At 39.2% G+C, this 20833-nt stretch overlaps 1 protein-coding gene across 5 annotated transcripts in view; it reads left to right on the top strand.

Moving 5' to 3' along the window:
* The window catches only part of IL17RD (interleukin 17 receptor D), a 57745-nt gene that overhangs the window by 13347 nt on the left and 23565 nt on the right, over nucleotides 1-20833 (top strand). The window contains exon 1 of one of the 5 annotated variants that reach the window (XM_032699071.1): nucleotides 3981-4115. The exons of 3 other annotated variants lie outside the window; for them this stretch is intronic. In XM_032699071.1, coding sequence (XP_032554962.1) covers nucleotides 3984-4115 — 132 coding nt within the window. In that variant the 5' untranslated portion in view covers nucleotides 3981-3983. Of the gene's footprint in view, nucleotides 1-3980; nucleotides 4116-20833 lie in introns of those variants that run through there. One more of the 5 variants, XM_032699075.1, reaches the window with a different exon arrangement.

Below are 20833 nucleotides of genomic sequence, written 5' to 3' on the forward strand. Positions count from 1 at the left end.
TATTGGTTTAGCCCTGAGCATATGTGCAAGACATAAAAGCAGGCATCTTTGTGACTCAGTGCTTGAGTTTCCTTATCTATAAAATGGGACTAGGAATACAGATTTTGCTCTCAGAACTTTCTGTTTCGTGAATTTTTGTCACATTTCTCAAGGCCTAGTGATTTAATGGTTACCTTGAACAAGATAATTATTTATAACAATTGATAGAGTTGATGCAAATTTCAATTCAGTTTTATGGCCTGGGGTTGCTGTCTTATCAGTTGATAACCTTTCACTTGAGCCTAGCCAGATCATTTGAAACCTATGGCATGTTATAATACAAGGGATTCCATCAGAACAGAATTTTGTGACCCCTGACACCAGTGGGAATGTTCATGCCCTTGCTCAAAGTGTCCACAGTCATTTCACACTTTTCCACATCCATTTCACACTTTCTACTTCCATTCTTAAGGTTTGACACCGGAAGCTTTCTTTCTCTATCTTATGCTGGATGCTCATCTTGTAGATAAACCACCTCCACTGAAGCGAGACAACTTTGAATAACTGGGTGCTTTCAAAAGATCTGGTTTTCTGCCTTCAAGTATCTGTCAGATGAAGTTCCAGAAGACCCTCTCATTGAGGGTTCCTGTTCTGGGATCTCTTTTAGCACACTGTTTGCTTGGTTCCCCAGAGCTCATCCTCATTTCCCAACAGTGGGCGATGTCTGTCTGTAACAGGAGTGGGATATTGCAATAGCTGACTGTCTGACTTAGCTGAATATCCTCCAAGCCTGATGCATGCTTTCTGGCCCAAAAGCGAGCTGTTTTCATAATTTTTTTCGCAGTCAAGGTCAATCTCCCTTGGAGAGAATTCAGTGCTAGAAATATGAACTATGGATGGAGACACAACTTCCAAGTCTAAGAGGGAATTTTTGCTGAGCGATAGAAAGATTCGGCAGGGAATTTTTAACCATATCATCAGAAGTTTTTATTACATGAGTTTTTGGGTTTTGATAGGAATTGATGAGTTCTCACTTTCTCCTCCATTTCAGAACAGCTGCTCAGAAAAGGGAAGGAAAAAAAAGATTTTTAGCTTTAAGCAAGAAGGGAGAGTAGCAACCAAAACCAGCTGTAAAATGCAGGATATCGATACCCATGACTTCTGGATATTTTGCATTCTCTACTACTTGGAAAAAAGAGACTGCTGTGAAAAGGACAAAAGAGCCCAAAGACAAACAGAGCCCCCACAGCCACTTTTGCCCTTACATTAGCTCACAGCAGTTTGGAGAATCTAGCTAAAAACGTTAACTCTGGTCATTTGATTCCTGCCTCTCCGCTACTGTTTTCCACAAAAGATTTCACTGGAAATTATTCTAAATACATATGAAGCAATGAAATACTTCTGTACTCAGTCAGTTTATTCACAGGACTAAGTTGGACGTGGTGGAAGAGAGGAATTTTTTTTCAGATGTGTAATTTTGTTATTAGCACAAGCTGAACTATTGGGAAGGGGGCTCAATGCTGATTTTTTTCAGAGTCATCTTTGCTTTGTGCTGCTAAGTTTGAGGTCTTAGTAAATACAGCTGATCATTTTACTGCTTTTTGGGTACTGCCAGTAGAACCAGTGGCAGATGAGAGTTCTTTAGTTATTCTGCTACTAAGGCAAAGTCACTATTCATTCTGTCTTTGTTAATGTTACAATCATCATAGGCTAATGCATCAATAGCACAGATAATGCTAATTTTCCTTAGCCCTCACTTAAAAATTACAGCTTCTCCAGCAGTCTAGCTCTTTAAGAGAAAAAGCCAAATAATTCTCCCCCTGGTTTAGAAGATTTGTTTGCAGATCAATGGAGATGTGTTCAACAGAGAATCATTGCTTGTCATAGATGGTTATGGGCAGCAGAGGTATTATTGATGGGGAAATAAGCTGTACATCTTTCTTCCTTTAGCCATGATATTGTATTGTTTTATGTCCTTTGTAATGCATTCAAACATAAAAGGGCTTGTTATTTATAGGTTTTACACAGTCTGACTTTATTAAAAAAAAAAAGCTTATGTAGTTTTCAAGCCTACTGGGTCACTTCTGAGTAATGCAAGGAGGAAGTAAAGCAAGAATACCCAGATAGAAGTGTATGGTGTACAGTCAGAAAACATGTGCTAAACTTCCATTCTGGGCTGGGATGTACTTGACCAAAAACATCTCATAAAATCAGTGAAATTCCACCTATAGACTTAATAGTCCCTTTTTCAGAATTCCAGCCTGCAGTGGAAATGGAGATCAAAAGTAAGAATCACTTGTTCCCAGAACCTTAAAGAACTATGGCCTAATCTCCAATTTGTGCTAAAAAGAAAAAGTTTAATGGTAGAAATGTACTTTCTGTTCATGTCACGATGAAGGGCTATAACTATCCTGAAGTCACAAACCTGTTTTCAGAGGTAACTGTGGTTGAAAGAACTGTGATCCACCAACTTAAACAAGCAGTTTAAGAGAGTTTTATTGTATAATTTTCACCAATAGTCACAAAGAATGAAAATCCTGTGATAGGTGTAAAACCAGTGCTAGTTAAAAATTACCAGCTGGTCATGTTTCCTTTCAACTGGTTGGCTTAGTGGTGGTTTTACACACTATTTTAATCCAAACTGTAATGTCTTGTATAATACTGATGGGTGTGTCTTTTCCATTAAGATTATGGCTTTAATCACAGGATTAATCATAGCAACAGAATGTACTAAAATCAAAGTTTTAGAAAATAATTGGAGTTAAGTGATGTGTAAGAAGTGATGTATGATGAGGCCCTGGGCTACCTCATCTAAAACTGAAGTTAGGGCTACTTTGAGCAGACAGTTAGGCCTAGTGACCTCCTGAGGTCCCTTCCAAGCTGAACATCCTGTGGTTCTGTGCTTTGGAGGAGCCTTGGACTGCTCTGCCTCTTATGTGACTTTGAGAATTTCAGGCAGGGTGGTTATAATGGGTGTGATTCATGGATATCTTGGAGGAGCTTGCATTTGAAATTTATTAGAAATGTGATTTATTTTATTTTAAAGATAAATGTTTTGGTCAAAACATATCAAAATTAACCCCAGTTAAAAAGCTGAAATCTTTATCGCTACGTGTGACTTCCATTGTATTTTCTGCAATGATAGTATATTATTTCTTCAGCTTGTTTTCCTTAATTAAAGAGTAATTAAAGAGTGGCTGAAGGAGCTGGGGTTGTTTAGCCTGGAGAAGAGGGGCTTAGCTGTGACCTTATCCCTCTCTACAACTACCTGAAAAGAGGTTGTAGCCAGGTGGGGGTTGGCCTCTTCTTACAGGTAATAAGTGATAGGGGGAGAGATACAACCTTAAACTGGGCAGGCGAGGTTTAGGTTGGACATTAGGAGGAATTTCTTCACAGAAGTTGACATGTTGGTGTTGGGTCATAGGTTACACTTAATAATGTCAGAAGTGTTTTCCAATCTGATTGATTCTGTGATTCTGTAAAGCATGAAATATTGTCGAAGATCTGTGATTGGTCTTTGGCTTGTTGCCCTGACCTTGTGAAGCACCTGGACTGTTCCCCTGTGGGTTTGTATCACTAAGTGGCACCTCTCTTCCTCGCGGTGTGGCAAATGGATCAGCAATGCGGTACCGCCCCGCGGAACGAGGATGGGGAGCCGGGCAGGTACTGGCCGGACCCCGTTGTGTGCAGGAGGGTGGCTGCAGCGCGCCGCTGTCCCGGGGAGCCTCCGCGTCCCGAGAGCTCCTCGGGAAGAGAAGGAAAGGGAAGGGAAAAGTGCACGGGCGGGGAAAGCGGCCGGAGGGGGTCCCGCTCCCTCCCATTGTTGCCGTTTGCCGAGGCTGGAGCGGGGCGGGGGCGGCGGGGCCGGGGCTCGGGCGGACCCCCCGCCCCCGGCCGGGCGCGCATGCACAGACACTCGGGCACAGACACACACACAGACACGGCACAGACACACGGACACGGGGCAGCGCCGCCGCCCGCGCCCCGCCGGGCTCGCTGGGACCATGGCACCGGGGCTGCCCCTCGGCTCCGTCCTCCTCGCCCTCGCCGCCTGGCTCGGGGGTCCCCGGCTCGGCGCGGCCACCGGAGCAGCGAGCGGCAGGAGGGGCCCGGCGGCCGATGCGTGCGGAGGGAGGGTGAGTAGAGCGAAGCGGAGCTGCTGCCGGTGCGGGGAAGGGATTCTGCAAACTGCGGGGAGAGGCGGAGGTTTCGCGGCTCGGGCGCTGTCCCGGGCCGGGAGGGAGGGAGCGAACGGGCTGAGAGGGGACACTTCTGCAGCTAATAACGCTGCCCCGGGGCTCCGCATCTGGGAGTTAATTGCGACCGGGAGAGAGGGTGGCATTGCCCGGGAAGGGATATTTATTGGTTTCTCGCCTGGGGGAGGGAGGCAGCTCGGAGCCGGCGAGTGTGAAGAAGTCACTCAACAGGTCCTTTACCACCAGCGCTCTCCCCTTCCCCGAGCCGACCTGCGCGGCGAGGAGGATAAAAGCGATCGCTGGAGCTTTGTTATTTTAATGATTCGAGGCCGGCTTGGGGTTTTAGCTCGGGGCCTGATCATTATACAGAGGATGTAGGAAATTTACGGGAGGGGGAAGGGGGGAGGAAGGTGATAAACGTTTTGTTACTGGGCTTTGCCTTTTGTTCCTGTTTCTGGTCTGTTTTGCTGTCAGACTTTTCTCGATTGCTTTTTTTCCCCCTTAAGTATCTTTTAATAACTTTTGAGTTGAGTGTTTTGGTTTGTTTCTTTTCTTTCTCCTGATATTACAGATTTAGTTGAAGCGTGGTGATCCGGGAACATTGGAGGGAACACAACTGACTTTCATTGCTTTTCCTTATTGTTAGACTGTCACTAAGGATTTTTTTGGTTTCAGATCAGGTCCTTTGAGAGCGTTGCTGCAACACACAGTTCAGAAGTTTGTAGGGCATAGTTTAGAAAGGAGAAAGCACCGGGAAATGTGTAAAAGAACGGTGTGGAAAAACAGAGTTCAGACCCTGATAAAGCTTAAGACCTAAATCTTTATGTTGGATGGAACTGTTAAAAGGTTTAGACTCCCCTATTAGGCCTCTTTAACTGAGAATTGGGAATAAAATGTTTTGGCTCAGTATGTCTGCTGTATGTTCCATCAGACGTGGGCAGGATGCTACACAGGCTCATAACGACCACTCTATATTTGTGTCGAGTTTTGCATCAGTTATTAAGTAAATTATCACTATTAAAACTCATAGCACTTGATTAGTGTATTTTGACGTTTATAGAAATGTGCAGATACTGTTTATTCTGGATTTATTTTTTGCTTACATAATTGATGTAATTGTGTGTATTAAGCAGGAATGTACCACAATATAGTTATTTTAATATAGTGATTTCGATTGGATTTTAGATGAGTAAAACTTAACTCTTTCCAATTAGCATAACCCCCTTCTTTGTCTTTATTGCTCACAACAAATGTACCATCTTAGCTTATAAAATATTTGTACTAGTTTTTGGTTTTATGGTATTTTCAGCTTCAAGTTCAGGCTTCCCTAGCCAATTAGTGAGATACCTTGTGTGATTATGCAGTTGTAATTTCGTAGTCTGATTTTGTAACACCGCTCTTGCGCGTGATTGCCTCCATAACCCAGGCAGGGCAGCGTTTATTAGAGTAATGATTGCAGGATGGTACCCATTGTCTCAGTTATGTGGTATTTATCTTGGGCTGCATGTAAGTTTTGAGTAGACTTGACATACTATTAAATGACTGATGGCCCCTCTAACACATTGTCTGCTCTGGAGCAGGGTTGCCTTTGAAGTAGTACCCTGTAGGAAGTAAAGAGACTATTTGCTCTATTAAAATTCCTTGGTATTTCCTCTGTTTAACCACAGGCCACTTCCCCTCTGCCACTCTAAACACTGCAGGGACACTGACTGATTGAAAAGACACAAGCCCTAAGTAATTGTATCCTATTCAAATAGATATTCTTATTGCAGGTTATTTATAAGTAGTGTCTAATTAATGTATGCTAAGGGCAAGAACAAATGAAGTGGTTGAATTGAGGTAATTCTCAATGGCTTAAATAATCTAAAAAAATATAATTTAACTTTTAATGGTTGTTTAAGGAGAAATAAAATGTAGATAGCTGAGTGGTTGTATGTGCATTTAGATACACACACATTGGATATTTTCCTCTGTTAATTTTAAATGTGTGATGCACTTCCCCCTGTTGAATCTTTTTTATAATATGTGTTGTTTTTGAAAATCTGCATTCCGTTTTGCTGCATTTATACAATTAATGCTCATCTTCCTTTTACTCTTCAGTTTTAAGTATCCTCAGTATTTTGTGGCTGTAAAAGACTGACTCGATGAGAGCATATTACTGGACTACGGTTAAAAGAATGTGATGAGGAAATATTTGTTCATTTTATTCATAGCTCCTGAAATTGGTCCTAATAGATAACATTTTCAAAGACTAAACTTTTAGATTTTTTTTTTTTCTTTTACAACTTCTGTTGTAAAATACATGCCTGTATTAATGACCTTCTCTAGTAATACACCGGCATTGGAAGCTCAATGTGTGTCTGCAGCAGGAAAGCAATTAATACCTGGACAAGTAAGTTAACATCACCATTACCAACAATTATCAGATTTCAGTGGGTCCAGGATTTTAGAATTTGCATTGACTTTGGTAAGTCTAGGATTTCTTTCATTGATGTTTAACAGCAATTTTGATGTATTCCAACACTTAAGGTTATTTCAGATTAAGGTAGAACGTTTGCTTAAAGCAGAATAGTATTGCAAAGTAGCTTTACATATGGATGATCTTAGGACGTCATATGCATACCTTTATCCAGAAAAAATAAATCAGGGAAGGGCCTCTTTTAATCTAGAGTAAGTATGTCCACATGGGGAGCTATTCTGGAAAAGCAGTCTCTGAATTTTTCTCATCCTATAAACAAGCCACGAGGTGCACAGGGAAGACAGACGTGGGATCTGAGGATGATTTGAATATATTTCAGATTCATTTATTCAGCCTTAAACACATGAGCAACTTTACTCTCAAGTTGTTTTGTAGATTCCAATGGGACTACACACATGAGTAATTTTTTTCATATGTTTAATTCCTCGGAAGTTCCTGGCACTGAACCGTGTTCAGTATAAAGCTTAAATTTAATGAGACTGTATGATGAGAAAGAATAAATAATACAGCATTTTAGGAAGCCTTCCCCCCTCGTTAGCAGGGAGTTGTACCTTCATTTGCCTTTTTAAGCACAGCTGCTCAGACATACTGGGGGTCCCTGTTCCCGTGCATTCTCCCCTGAAACTCTCCCTGTGTCACCTTCTGTGCTCTTTATTTAAGGAGCTTTCCATTTCCTTTTCTCTTTCATGGCAGAGCCTCTGTAGAGCCCCATTTCCTACCGTTCCACCATCAGGAGCTCTGTCTGGCTCATTATTCTTTAGGCTCATGCTGCTGTGTCCCTACATTTATCTCCTCAAGCATCCCAAAGCAGACCCGTGCTCTTCTACAGCTGGTATTTGCTAAGCACAGAGCTAGGTCTTACTGAAGTACTTTTCCCAGTTAAATGCATGTTTTGGCAACTTTATTTAGGAGGAAGAATACCCTGTAATACGGTAAGAAATAATTTACCAAAGTTTAAATTCCTCCCTTTTATTTCTTATTATATTCCAACAGTTAAAAAAATCAGATTTTCTCTTGCAGAATACTTAAAAATTTTAAGAGGTATTAAGCAGAACACAGACCTTAGATGGTGCATGGTGGAAGGTGTTAATGTTTGCCATAAGGGAGTTCTTTAATGTGTGGACAGTTCCAGAGTTGGTTGAAAGCTCTGCAGACCAGATGCCAGCAGTTCTGTATCTGCCATATTTTTGGGATTTTTAGAATCAATAGGTTTCTCTCCCCAGCATATAGAACAATGTAATAGCGTTTCAGAGTTGATGAGATGTGTCACTTAAAGCTTAGTGCATTTCTTTGATTAAATATAAAGCAACATGTTGAGTGCCAGGCTTTGCAAGCATGGTCAGCCATGCAGGTAGGCATCTGCATCACTTTTGTTTAGCTTAGAATTTGGCTTCAGGATCCTTCCAGGGTTTGTTGTTAAGGTTTTTTTGAGTTTCATTTATCAAGTAATATAGCAGAGAATGTGACCCTTTTTTTACTCTGGTGTCAAAAAGCATTGATGACCATCTGCCTGTTTAAGGGAATTTTAAAAAGCGCAGAATAGCCTAAATATGTTCGTGTTAAATTAGCAGATGAATGTTTCTTCAGGAACTCTGAGGCTGTACAGTTTAATGCTGTGTTCTCAGGATGAGCATTCAAACAACTAGAGAAAAAAATTACCCAAACATGTGCCTGTTTTTGTAATTGAAACTAACTCTCAATATTAGCAACAAAATTGTTGTTCCTTATGTGTTTGATGAAACTGGGAAATTTGAATACAGTGCTAATTCATCAGCTGTTAACAGGGTTTGTGCAGTTGAAGTTTTTTAAGACTGTTACAGATTCGATGAATTTCCTCTCTAGAACGTGTCCCTCACTTTAGATGTTTAACTTCACTCCCTGTGTTACTTCCCCTAAGTAGAAGTGTAGTAACTGCTGTATTGAACTTGTTAATTTAAAATCTTGAGACGCTTGTTTAAGAAAAAGTTCTGCTTTAACACATTAGTGCTTTATAGTCCACTGGTGAAAGGATGTTAAGCAGTCATGATTAGATAACACTGGCTTTTCTTTAGGTAATTATTTGGAAATGTTAATATAATATGGATGTTACTTAATTAAAACTGCAACATTTAAAGGGTGTTTAATAAGGACCAGCTGTCTTTTCCAACAGGTCAGTCTGAAGATGATGAAACAAAGCTTTGATGTGAACTTGCCTGCTTAATTCTGCTCAAAGGCTGAGTTTTACCCATAAATTTAGCATGTGTTTTTAGAAGCAAACAAGATAAGAGGAGTGTGAAGTATTACTGCAAAACTGTTAAGCTTGAATGCCATTTTTAGTTTTTAAAAGTCAAAATATTTTTCAAGTATTTTGCTTTGTTTTTCCTTATACTGCTACCAGTATAATGAAGTGTATTTCAAATATATTTTTTTCTGAAAGATTTGGTTAATGCTGATGTTCCTATAGCATGTGTTGGGTTTAGATTTAAAAATTAGCATTATGCATTAGTATGTTACACCTAGAAAAAAAAAACAATAAAAGTTGTATCAGATACATAAATGCTTATTTGTTATATCCTTATCCCTATAGTAATTATGAAAAACCATTTTATGCCAGTGCAAGTTACAGTAACTTGATTAGATCAGTGCATTAAGTACTTACTTTTAGGTTATGATAATGTGAGATTTTATTTAAGGGTCAAAATTTAAGTGCAGCCTTGAAAAAGGGTTTATCCTTTCATGTATAGAGTATTTTATAATTGTGGCACTGTCCAGCTGTTTGTCTTTCCCAGCTCTCCTCAACAGGAGTGGCACATCTTGACACCCAATATTTCTACATGATTTTTTTCATAATGACTTTAACCAGATATATACTTACTAAAGTAGTGAATACAGACTTATGCCTGCAATGGATAGACTCATTGCAGTATTCATACAATAGAAACACAGGTATTACCACTTTGGTTATCCAAATTTCTGCCAGCCAAGCCAGGGTATAAATGTGTATTTTAATATGCTTCCACCTGGTTTACTTAGTAAATTTTACTTTCAGCATCATATCTAAGACATAATTTCTGGATTTTAAAAAAGCATTGGTGACCTCTGTGGATTGGATAAGATGACTCTTATCAAATGGGAGTACCTTATCAAATGGTATAAAAGTTTTGGTAGTGAGACAATAAATAAAAAGGAACAGAGAAAAGCACAGTTAAGAATTATTTCTTCAATTTAAGTGGCTGTCCAGTTTTCTCTGAGTCTATGTACATTGTGTTCTATCTTACCAGAAGACCATCAATAACCCCATTTCTAATCAGTACATACATTCTTACTGCCATATTTTCTGAAGTTCATAAATATTTTGTAACTGCAGGTTCTCAACTGTTTTGGGTTTTGCTTATTAGCAGTGTTTTACATCTGGCTGAAAAACAGTTTGAGCACAGACTTTTTTGTTTGGCCATGTGTGTAGATAAGGGCCTGAGTTTTGTTTTTGGAAAGGGCTTGGAGTAATCAACTTGACAGTGAAGATGCATCTGATGACTCTGTGAGTGTTTGAGATTTTGCCAAGTCTTGTCATAGCACCAATTTTCAGTGGGTTTCTGCTTGCCAAACTTTCAGTCTCCCAAATTGCTTCCTTTGCCACCAGCACTCAGAAGACAAACTCTGTTCCTGGTTCTCTTTGGTATTTTGGGTCATCATTGTGGTAGTAAGGGATAGCAAAAGGAAGTATCTGCATCCTAATTTGATATCGTGCTCAACAGTCACCCACATTTTTCCTCATCTCATGGCTGTTGATCAGGATTTTTCACCCATTTGAAACTCAAAATGCTCTCTTAGATTCCAGTGAAGGACACATTCCAAGTGGCTGTTTCTGTACTTTTTAAGCCCCCTCCATTCCTTTGTAGGCTCTTTAGGCAGTAGGTGATGAATATCTTCAAACACATGCATGAGTTCCTTCTATTGGCATAGAAAAATAGATTTCTGCTCCTACCAGAGCTATCCAGTGCATCAAACTGCTCTGTTCCTCCTTCACTTCAATTAAACAATCCATTAATGACCCTAGATGAGTTCCTTAATCTATAATGGCTAAGAAAGAAGAGGTAAGTATGAAATTCTTTTCTTGGTGTGTTATCAGTAATTAGGGCTGGAATCAGGGCTGGCAAAACCTTTTGAATAGGTTTATGTTGAGAAGAAAGAAGGAATACAACAGATTATTTTAAAGTCAGTCTGCAGGTGTGCATGATAGAGAATGCAAGGGGCAGGGATTGATCTCTTTTAGATGACCAGGGAATCTTTGCTCTTTCATTTCACTGGCAGGACATTGTACCTCTGAATAGCCATTAAGACCTTTTGGGAGAGGGTCACACACTTCTAGGACAGGTAGGAAAACAAAGACTGATGGCTCACCTGCTGCATGAAAAACATATTAATGCTGGCTGTAAGTGAGCAACATTTTCAACAAAGAGTCAAAATCTATGGGTAGTACATAAATGGATATGGAACATTATGGAAAAATGTGATAGCAATCTGTCAAATATGTGTTATGATCTTAGTTCGTGTTGCCTCCTAAGTTAAAAGCTGTAGGTGTGTGAGCATCCTTTACTGTTTCTTATGGTTATGGATTTGGGCTTGGGCTGTTATTCATCAGGACAGTAAATTTGGGGTTGAGGGCACATCACTTGTGCTGCTTATTCCAGTGTACCCAAATAAATGTGAGAGGTAGCTTTGTCCTAGGAGATTTCATGCTAGATCAGGTGTCACACCTCTCCTTGCAGGCCTGAAAGCGTAACTTCTGAGGTGTGTGTTCTGGTGAATTCAAGAAGAACTCTAGAGTTATGTGTCTGTCTGATCTGAATCAAATTTGTACTGCCTGGCGATCTGACAGCGTACAGAGGTGCCTGTGAAGTGATGATCTCTGGGTTGACTGGAGCACCTTTTGTTGGCAGTGTGGGGTCAGCAGACCTGCAGTCCTTGAGTCTCTACCTGGCCTTTTCCTGTTCCTTTACAATGTACAGAGCAGAGCGTGTGGCAGGAATGCCGAGGTCAGTGTAGTGTCTGAAAGGCCAATGCTGTTGAAATGTGTTCTTCTGTTTTCTGTAGCCTTTGTATTCTGATAATCTCACGTTAAAAGTATGAGCTCCTTTTGTGCTCAACCCTGGGTTGGCAGAACCAATAAGGGACAAATGAGGAGCGTGTGGAGTTCAAAGGGCTCCAACTAAACCTGTGTATCAGGACATAAGTTGCTATGAGTGGTGGGTATTACACAACAACTGGACAACATCAATCTATGTCTTGGGGCTGCTGTCTGAAGGAGATGACAGATCTGCAGTTCTACATGGAGCTGCTCATTTTGGGCTTTAAGGTTTCCAAATCATTGATTTGTAATGATTGATCTATGTGATCCTTTACCTCAAAATTGTGTGTAGTAACATTTCCATGGATTTTCCTCATGGTTGGTGGGCACACTTGGATTTTAATTTCTGACCTTCCTTATGTTCTTCACTCTTATATCAGTGGGAGGGACTAGATATTTCTGATCTTACTTCTGACTACATTCAGATCCAACCAAGCAATCAATGACTTCCCTGACTTTTTTTGTGTACGGCTGTGGGAAAATTCCTGGTTGGCTGGCTATGAATTAATGAAAATCCTTAGAATGCCTCACTAATGATAGCTCCTGTGGCTTTAAAAATGCTATTCCCTTTTTTAATTTGAGGGAGGTCACAGAGGTTTACAGAAACTAAGAAAAGAAAACTTAACATCTGGTCGTGCTCTGCTGATGACTGCTTTTGTGTGAAGAAAAGTTATGGCGTCACCTCAGCATCAAACACATTCAAGGTGATCCTTTCTAAGAAGTCTTTGCAAGAACCTTCTTCACTCAAACTGTGTTTTCTAATTAACTTTGCTTTGTATTTTCAAATGGAGGATTTTAGTTCTCCACGGGAATCCCAAACTCACAATATTGTTACTTAAAATACGCTCTTTATAAAGTAAACTTATTTTCTTGAGGTTTTATATATATACACCATGAAATGTTTCTATATGTTTACTAATATTTTCCTTTAAGAGTTATTGAACTCCAAGATTAAAACAAGCTAGTGGGTTGGATTCTGGGTTTCATAAAAGGAAATTTGTTTTGTGTTTGCATATCCATAGTGAAGTTCAGTTTCATCTGTTTGCATATAAAATTCCAAAGAGTAATCTAATTTGTGAAAATGCTCATTTTCAAGTTTTAATTTTACAGGCTAAAAGAGAATGTTTGGCTTTTTTTCGCCCAAATAATGCAGGTTACAATTATGTATGAAGTTAGTTTAGCTCATAGAAAGGCATAGTATGAGAATCCAAACAGTAAATCTTACAAGCTGTTAAAACTAGAAGTTATCAGCTGCTCAGTTAAACATATGTATTCCAGGTGTGACTGGCCTGGAATTTGAAAGCATTGAAAAATACAACTTTAGAGACTTCTAATAGTCACATTATCTTTTTATATTATAAAATGATTTAAACAAACTCTATACACACCTCTGTTTGTCATCTGCTTGTGGAAAAAACACCCCAATCTGTTGTCCTTAAACCTGGAATACTAAGGGATTTGTTGAGTGGTTTTGTTTCTGGTTTTGCTGTGTTGTTCTGTTTAAAGAGCTAAAATCCTACCTGTTAAAATCAGTGGCAACACTTTGACTTCCATTTTGATGGGATTTTCTTCCATACTCCGGGGGGTTTGATGCTTTATGGTTGCCCAGCACTGAACTGCTGTGACTGACTTCATGCAAAAGCTGGCACAAGCCTCTCATCTGGTGTTTCTGTGTGCATATGGGAATGTTGCTGCCTGCTAAACTAGGGCAGGAGCTCACAGCACAGATCACTTCCACAGAGCATCCCTTGTGTAGAGGATTTGGGTGCATCTTCTCAGCTCAGGGCAGTGCTCAGCCAGCCAGGCTGACTGGGAGCAGGACAGCTGTGCCCGTGGGGCATGGTCCTGCTGTTCCCAGCTCAGCCAGAGCAGAGCACTTGGCTGCCACGGCAGTTTCTCTTGCTTAGGCTTTGGTGATAATTGCTGTCTTCAATCTCAGTGCTGCATAGATGTGTCCTGGAACAGCCCATGTAGGGTGTTCTCAGAGTAGGGAGTGCACTGTGAGCTTGCATCTTAATTTATCGCATAGGAATTACTTCCTTTACTAACAGGCCGTTAGGGATAGATTCCCCCCCACTCCCTCAAATGTACCAGTGTACCTTTGGATACAGCTGGCAAGCCAATGAAGAATTCCATCATTTTCCTCTGTCTGAGCTGTTAAGGTGCCAGTCTGTATCTCATCTGAAAGCCCTTGTAAATCCCGCCTGCGCTGCTTCCTATTCCTCCCGTTCCTACAGGAATCAATGTTACCTTCCTGTCCAGGCTTGCCCCTAATTGTAGGCAGTAGTAACAAAATGAGGATGGAAGTTGGAACTGGTAAATTGTGCAATTTAGGCTGAGCATAAAGAGTGCTCTGTCTGGATGAACTTCACATATGATGTGGGAATGGGGCGTTGCTGAATTGGAAATCTTTTTAGCAAAGTTTTCAAGCTTGTGCTGGGCTTCCTCTTGAAGTCTGAGAGATATGGGGTATAAATGTATGATTTAAGTTTCATCTTATGAGTGTGAGCAGATCCTTAGAAACTTGGAGTGGGATTCTGAAAATGAATGGAGTGCCCTAACTCCTATTAACTTTCAATGGGATTTGTTCTCTTTTGTGGCTCAGGGGTGTAGTTACTCAGCATTGACTCAGCAGTGAAGCTGGTTAGTGAAATTTTCACTCCCATCTGCTTTTCCTCCCACTTTGGTGTTGCTGTTTGCTCTTCCCTCCCCACCTGCTTTAATGCACCTATTTGTGAGCTGCATTGTAATTCACGTTATTAAAGCAGTTTGAATTGAAAGTATCCTGACTTTTTTTTTCTTTTCCTTTTTCTTTTCACAACTGAGGTAACTTCAATGACGTGGATAAAATGAGGTCCCCATGCAGTTATGTTAAGTATATGTTCAGAATTGGTGAACAACAGCATGGAGGAAGAGCCAGGGACTGGACAGGGGAATCAGGAAATCCCAAAGCTAATTTTGTGATTAGGTCAATGTTCCGTGTAACTATTCAGATGCTTTTAAAATTCCCACCCTTGAGGTGTGTTAATTTAGATACCTTTAAAAAAGTACCTCACCAAAAGAATTTGAGGTTGGTATACTGAGCATACATGAAACTTTAAATTATTCAAGATTTTTCATGTGAACATTTTTAACAGTGAATTTTTCACAAGCAGGATGATGATAATGTTTCAGAAATCACTTCAGTGTCTGTTGAAATGCAGCCAACTCTGTGGTGGAATACAGAGCTCAGGGTAACGTTATACAACCCTTCCTGCCAGGAAATGAAGAGTAGTGTATTCATTTGTAACCCAAGGGGGGAACTTCACTATACAGCCTATAGTTTGTGAAAGGAATTTGGACAGATTACCACTAAAATTACAGAATGACCCACTAGGTCTTATTAGCTCTCTCTATGTCTTACCTTGCTCTGAAGACAACATCTCCTGTTAGTACAGTGTCCGTGAGCAAATCTATGTAGTTATTCAGTACAGTTAAGGACGTTTCCCCATTATAAAGAGCTTTGATTTTATTTACTCTGTCAGAATTTTATGTGAGGCCTCCTGATACTGCTTCACAAGCCACGTGTTAACAGCCCTGAAAGAAGAAAGGGCCAGACATTTTGCCTGATGCTTGAGTTATGAAAGAATATCTAAGGTTTTGCTTTTTCTGTTGTTACAAAATATTTAGCTAAGATACTTTTCAAAGAATCAGTAAATTATCTATTTCATAGTTACAGCTTTGCTTTATTGTTTAATTTTATTTTTTTTTAGCAAACTGTGTTGTTGGTGTTTAATAATTATCTTTACCTTAGTTTACCTTCTGACAGGAGTAATAGCTTAACTACAAAAAGAGTTAAAATAAGAATCAAAAAGACAAAACAAACACCTAACTCAGCCTGACCCTAACAGGTGAAAACTTATTTTTCCATGCTTCTTCAGAACATCAATGGAAACAAAACCTTTATCTTTTATTCATTAGTTAGGAATAATGCAAGTTGGGATAGCTTAGGTTTCTCCATATAGTTGCATTTGCAGGAGTAATTCCCTAATCATGCCATTTGCTTTTGGGGTTCTTTTTCAATAAGGGCCACTGGCCGTGAAATGTCATGCAGAGCTTGAAAATGGGGCATTCAGCTCACTAAAGAATGAGTTGCAAGGACAGAAGTTTCTTTTTATTACATTCTGGCAGTAGATGTAGGAATCAAAGGCACAATATGAGTGATGGAATAACAGCCCATACTGTCTAACAGTGCTGAGAGACATGGATGAGGAGTGCTCAGTGTAACCACATCACCTTTGTTACATGTTTTAGTTATTGTTTATTATATTCCACTCAACCCCAGAAGTTCCAGTGTGTAAACTCCAGTAGTTTATTTGCTTGTATGTGAGGAGCTGACCTGAGTTCCAGGTGTGATTCCCACTCTCCTCCCGCCATGGTCAGGTTTCCTTGCAATATTTGTTTCCATATTTATATTTTAGCATCTCATCCAACTAATATTCCTGTTTTAAGTTATCATTTATATTGGAAGTGAAACTTGATGATCTTTGGATCTACTTCTCAATTTACTACAATAATATAATATTATTTTATATCTTCCTGTTCAGTGATTTAGGATTAGCTGTTTATATGTTCAGCTTAACGTTGATTAAAAGAAGTCAAGTAGCAGTTTGTTAGAAACACAGATTCAGTTTAACTTTTTAATCTGTGCACTTAAATGCCCTCTTAGAACTTTGATTGCATTCTGCCTTCTTAAATAAGGTGACTGCTAGAAGAAAACTTGTTCGTTGTGTTGACTTCCTGCATAGAGACACTTTTGTTCAAAGTGATTGCTTCCTGCAGAAAAGGATCAGTTAGTGTGTGTGTATCTTTAAAAATAAGAGGCTAAAAAATAGTATAAATGCTTTTTTGAGTATTTTGAAATTCAAAAGAAATTTTGTCATAATTTGATCAGAGTCACATAACCTGTGGCTCTGTTTTTGTTACACATGCTGATGGTCTGTGGATAACATTACATTTTTTCAGCATGAAACTGAACACTTCAAATCCCTAAAGCAGGCTCAAATTTATGGTTAATAAAAGAATTTATTGTACTGGATGTCATCTGTTATATCACTCTGGGAACAGAAACTGGCAGTGAGTGGACAGGAAATATTTCCATTTCAAATCGCTTCAGTCCATGGTCTGGGGCAAAGTGTCTGATTTCAGAGAAATCACCGTGGATATCGATGTAGAAGGAATATTAAGAAGAGCATAAGCCTTTTGAAAGATGTTTTTTTGCTTCATAGTATTTTATGTAAAAATGCTGCTTATTGGTGTCACATACTTTATTCCAGCATTTATCCCTTAACCTTTTCAAGGCAGAAGGAAGAGTGAGAATGTATTTTCAGGTGAGTATCTGTACATACCAGGTGAACAGCACTTTGATGGGTTGCTGTACAGTGGCCAAACTACTTCAAAGTCTCAGACCTTTGTAATTATAATTGGTTGGGTTTTTAAGAGTGCCAGTTCCTATGTGTTGGTTGGGTTCTTCCAGCTTAATGGATTTCTTCAGGTTGTCTCTTCTTCAAATGTATCAGAAGGTGTGAGATCCATGGATTGTAACTTTACTATTGGAAACTTCAAGCAGTCAGATTGAAATATTGGTATGTTTTTCATGTATTAAGTAGTACTTAAACAGCTCTACATGTTAAAGTATTTAAAGTGTTTAAAATAATTGTACATTTTAAATGGATATGTTTTTCTAGGGGACATTAAAACCAGTGGGAAAAAAAGTTTTAAATTTTTATCTTCATCAGGTATTAACATCCTAAAATACTCAATTTTTCATTTTCATATTGTTGGGCATTACTGTGTGGTTATAAAAGTTTGGAACCAATTGTGTATTTCCTTCTTTAAAGGATGTGTGGCACAAGCAGAAGTATTCTTTTTTTTACAGATGCTGCATGAGACTGATTAAAAAAAAAAATCAAGAGAAAAGTTAATATAAAAAAACCTAAAATCACATGAGATGATTCACTCACCTGATTAGACATCCTGTTTCTGAGAGATTCAGTATCTTGAACATCACTTTGTGGAAAGCTCGACGTTTTGCTACTGTAAATGTACCTTTGTTCATCCTTCAGTGTTTTCCATATTAAGTCTGAAAGGCTTTTCCCCCCCCTTAGCATCGGTAGATTATAATTTAGGTTTCAAATGGTTCTTGTCAAATTTCTATCAGCACTTCTTACCAGTTACCCTGATTATACTATTAAAATTACTTAACCTCACACCTTATTACTAATCAAAACAACTCAAGCAAATAATCCACAAATTATAATGTGGAAAAGTGCATCTATTTTCTTTCATAGTCAAACCTTAACTTCTGTGTCTCAGCTCTGCACCAAGTAAGTTATTTAGGTGTATGGGATTTTTTCAGCTTTGCAGGAACAGAAAATAGAAAACAAGCCTTAATAGGGCGAGATTTATTACTTAACTTGGGCAGTTTGGAAAAGTTTTATTATCTGAGGTGTAGGCTAAAAAAATCATTAATTAAATCTGTATGTAAAAACAAAGCACTCCCCTTTTAAAGACAGGAAAAGTTTAAACTATGGAGTCGTAAAACTGATTAGTTACTCTGAGTATCATTGAAGGGCACGAACCAAAATCTGCATCTCGTTATGCTGTGTGGTGTGTTCCCTTGAACAGCTCATGTGTTTGATGTAGGATTCTAAAATGATTTGGTTTATTTCCATATTTTTATATTTTTATTGAGATGAGTGAGGTTGCAATTTAGGATCCTTTCGGGTTCCTCTCGCTTGTAAGGACTTGGTGTGGGATGGGTCTGGATCTCATTGGTGCTGCCTGTGTGGAGACCAGGGGGATTTCTTTAGAGCAGCACAGCAGTGGTATTTTTCCTGAGGCTAAATGCACTTTGTACCATTCCTGCATTTGTCAGAGAAGGCCATGACAGAACAGAGCCATATGCCAAGCCTGCATTTGTACATCAGGCATTTGATTTTAGGGTTCCTGTCATTTTTCCCATGGTATGATTTCCTATTATTATTTATTAGTGAGTATTGAAATTTATCATTTCAAAGGAAGCTGATTGGACTGAAAATTTAAACTTTCTGAAGATGTAGATTTTCTTTGCATGGGTTGGTGGTTTTTTGATGTGGGTTTGTTGGTTTGGTTTTATTTAATTGGATAATCTAATTTTAACCAATAATACAAGAACAAAAAGTGCTTCAAGGTTCCAGGAACTTAAGAAATGGGTAAGGGCAATCCTTCATGAAAAAGATTTAGAATGAAAATATTGCAAGGGCTTAAATAGTAATTAAGCAAATGGCACCAACGAAGTAATTTAAAGCCCAAGCAGGTTGTGGTACAGGTTGTGTCAGTGTTTTAACAGATATCACATTTCATGTCAAGTAGTGTATTAATTAGTATGAAAAGAGCAGTTATGAACTGGCTGTGTATGGTACAGATAGAATGTGTAACCTTTGCTTTGGCCAACTTTCAAAAGCACTTAACATGAAATCCTTAGGAAAAATGCATCTATTAAACTGTTTAACTTGTTCAAGTGTATTACAAAGTGTGATATCCATAGGGTGTGATTTTTATTAGTGGAAACTGAATGCAGTCAGGCTGGAGTTTCAGTACCATTTCAAACTTTAAATCTCTCTTTTAAATATTGTATCTAGGTACCCTTTTTTAGTAGTTAAAGACCTCGTGGGACTTGATAGCACATAATGCCTAAAGAGTTTGCCAGTACAGATATACTTAAAACACACAAATTTCCCTGATTTTTTTTCCAACCTTAAGGTTTAGCAATACTTAATGCTTTTTGAATACAAGTACTGAGGAGAGATGAGCACACAGGAAAATTTGAATGTATTCTGTCTTCTCTTCATCCTTTTTTTCACCGTAAAAAGCCTCGACGATCCTGATGGCAGAAACTCTTCTGTGTAAAGAGATGGTTGAATCCTGAGGTAAACTTTATTCAAGGCTGGCAGTTCTCAGAAACATTCTCAAGAATGTTTCCTCAGAAAACTGTGTTTTGGATGGTTTTATTTTGTTGTGTTCAGATTCCTGGTGTTGATCATCGTTTGATGGAGCTTTTCCTACTTGTCTGTAAGTGAGGAAGCGCCAGTTTGCTTACAGAGGGGGGCTGATGTAGTTGGAATATTTTACTACTGTTTCTTCCAAGTATCTTCTGGGTGGACAAGAAGTGTTTGTGCAGCTTTGTGTATATTTCTGACACTTCCAAATGGAGTTTTTTTGGCTGCAAATATGATGGCTGTACCCCACAGAGAGTAACCAGGAGTGTATAAATTCCCTGGCAACCAAAGCTTTAAATCTGCAGCCACCAAATGTATCTGCCTGTGTCTCTGAAGTTCAACCATGTGGATCATCAGTACAAGTAAGCACTGGACCTTCTAATCCTCACTGTTGAATGTGTTACTGCTTAAGCTGTGGAGTAATTTTTGTCTTCTCTGTGGACCTGGACTAGACAGAGACTCTAAGAAGGAGTTATTTCCTAAAAGTGTGTAGTTCAGCAGTAAGAATCTCTCTTTGCAGAGATTTTGAGGAGCTGGGAGTAGCAATGCATAGCAGTGAAGGAACCAAAGCCCACCTTTAACACAGCCTTGTGTCTGACTGCAGGAAGCAGCTTCTGCAGTTTGTCCATTGACTTAGGGAAGGAAGAAAGGGAGGAATACTTAATTGCTTCCTAGGGGGATTTGTAGGGAAAAGTAATTGATTTTATTTCCATACTTGATGTGCAAGAACTTTTACTTCTAACCGGAAAGTATTTTCAGTCGTTGTGTTTGACATAATGGCCTCTCCATTTTTCTGTTTGTTTGGTGTTTTTTTTTCCCATGCACTTTAAAAAAGTCTGGAACAGTCGTCGTGCTGGTGTGTTCTCACACTGCAGCAATCTGCCCCTCACTTGTGAGGAGAGGATTGTATAACATGGCTGTGTATGCAATAAATGTGGTTATTTCTCTTCTGTCTCTCCTGATAGTGAACTTAATGCCAAAGGTACCTTCACGTTGCTGCTGAGTAGATGCCCATCACCTTTGAAGGCCTTGCTTCTCGTTGCCCAAGGCTCTT

Source organism: Chiroxiphia lanceolata, chromosome 11, assembly GCF_009829145.1.
Source record: "Chiroxiphia lanceolata isolate bChiLan1 chromosome 11, bChiLan1.pri, whole genome shotgun sequence".
Classification (NCBI taxonomy): domain Eukaryota; kingdom Metazoa; phylum Chordata; class Aves; order Passeriformes; family Pipridae; genus Chiroxiphia; species Chiroxiphia lanceolata.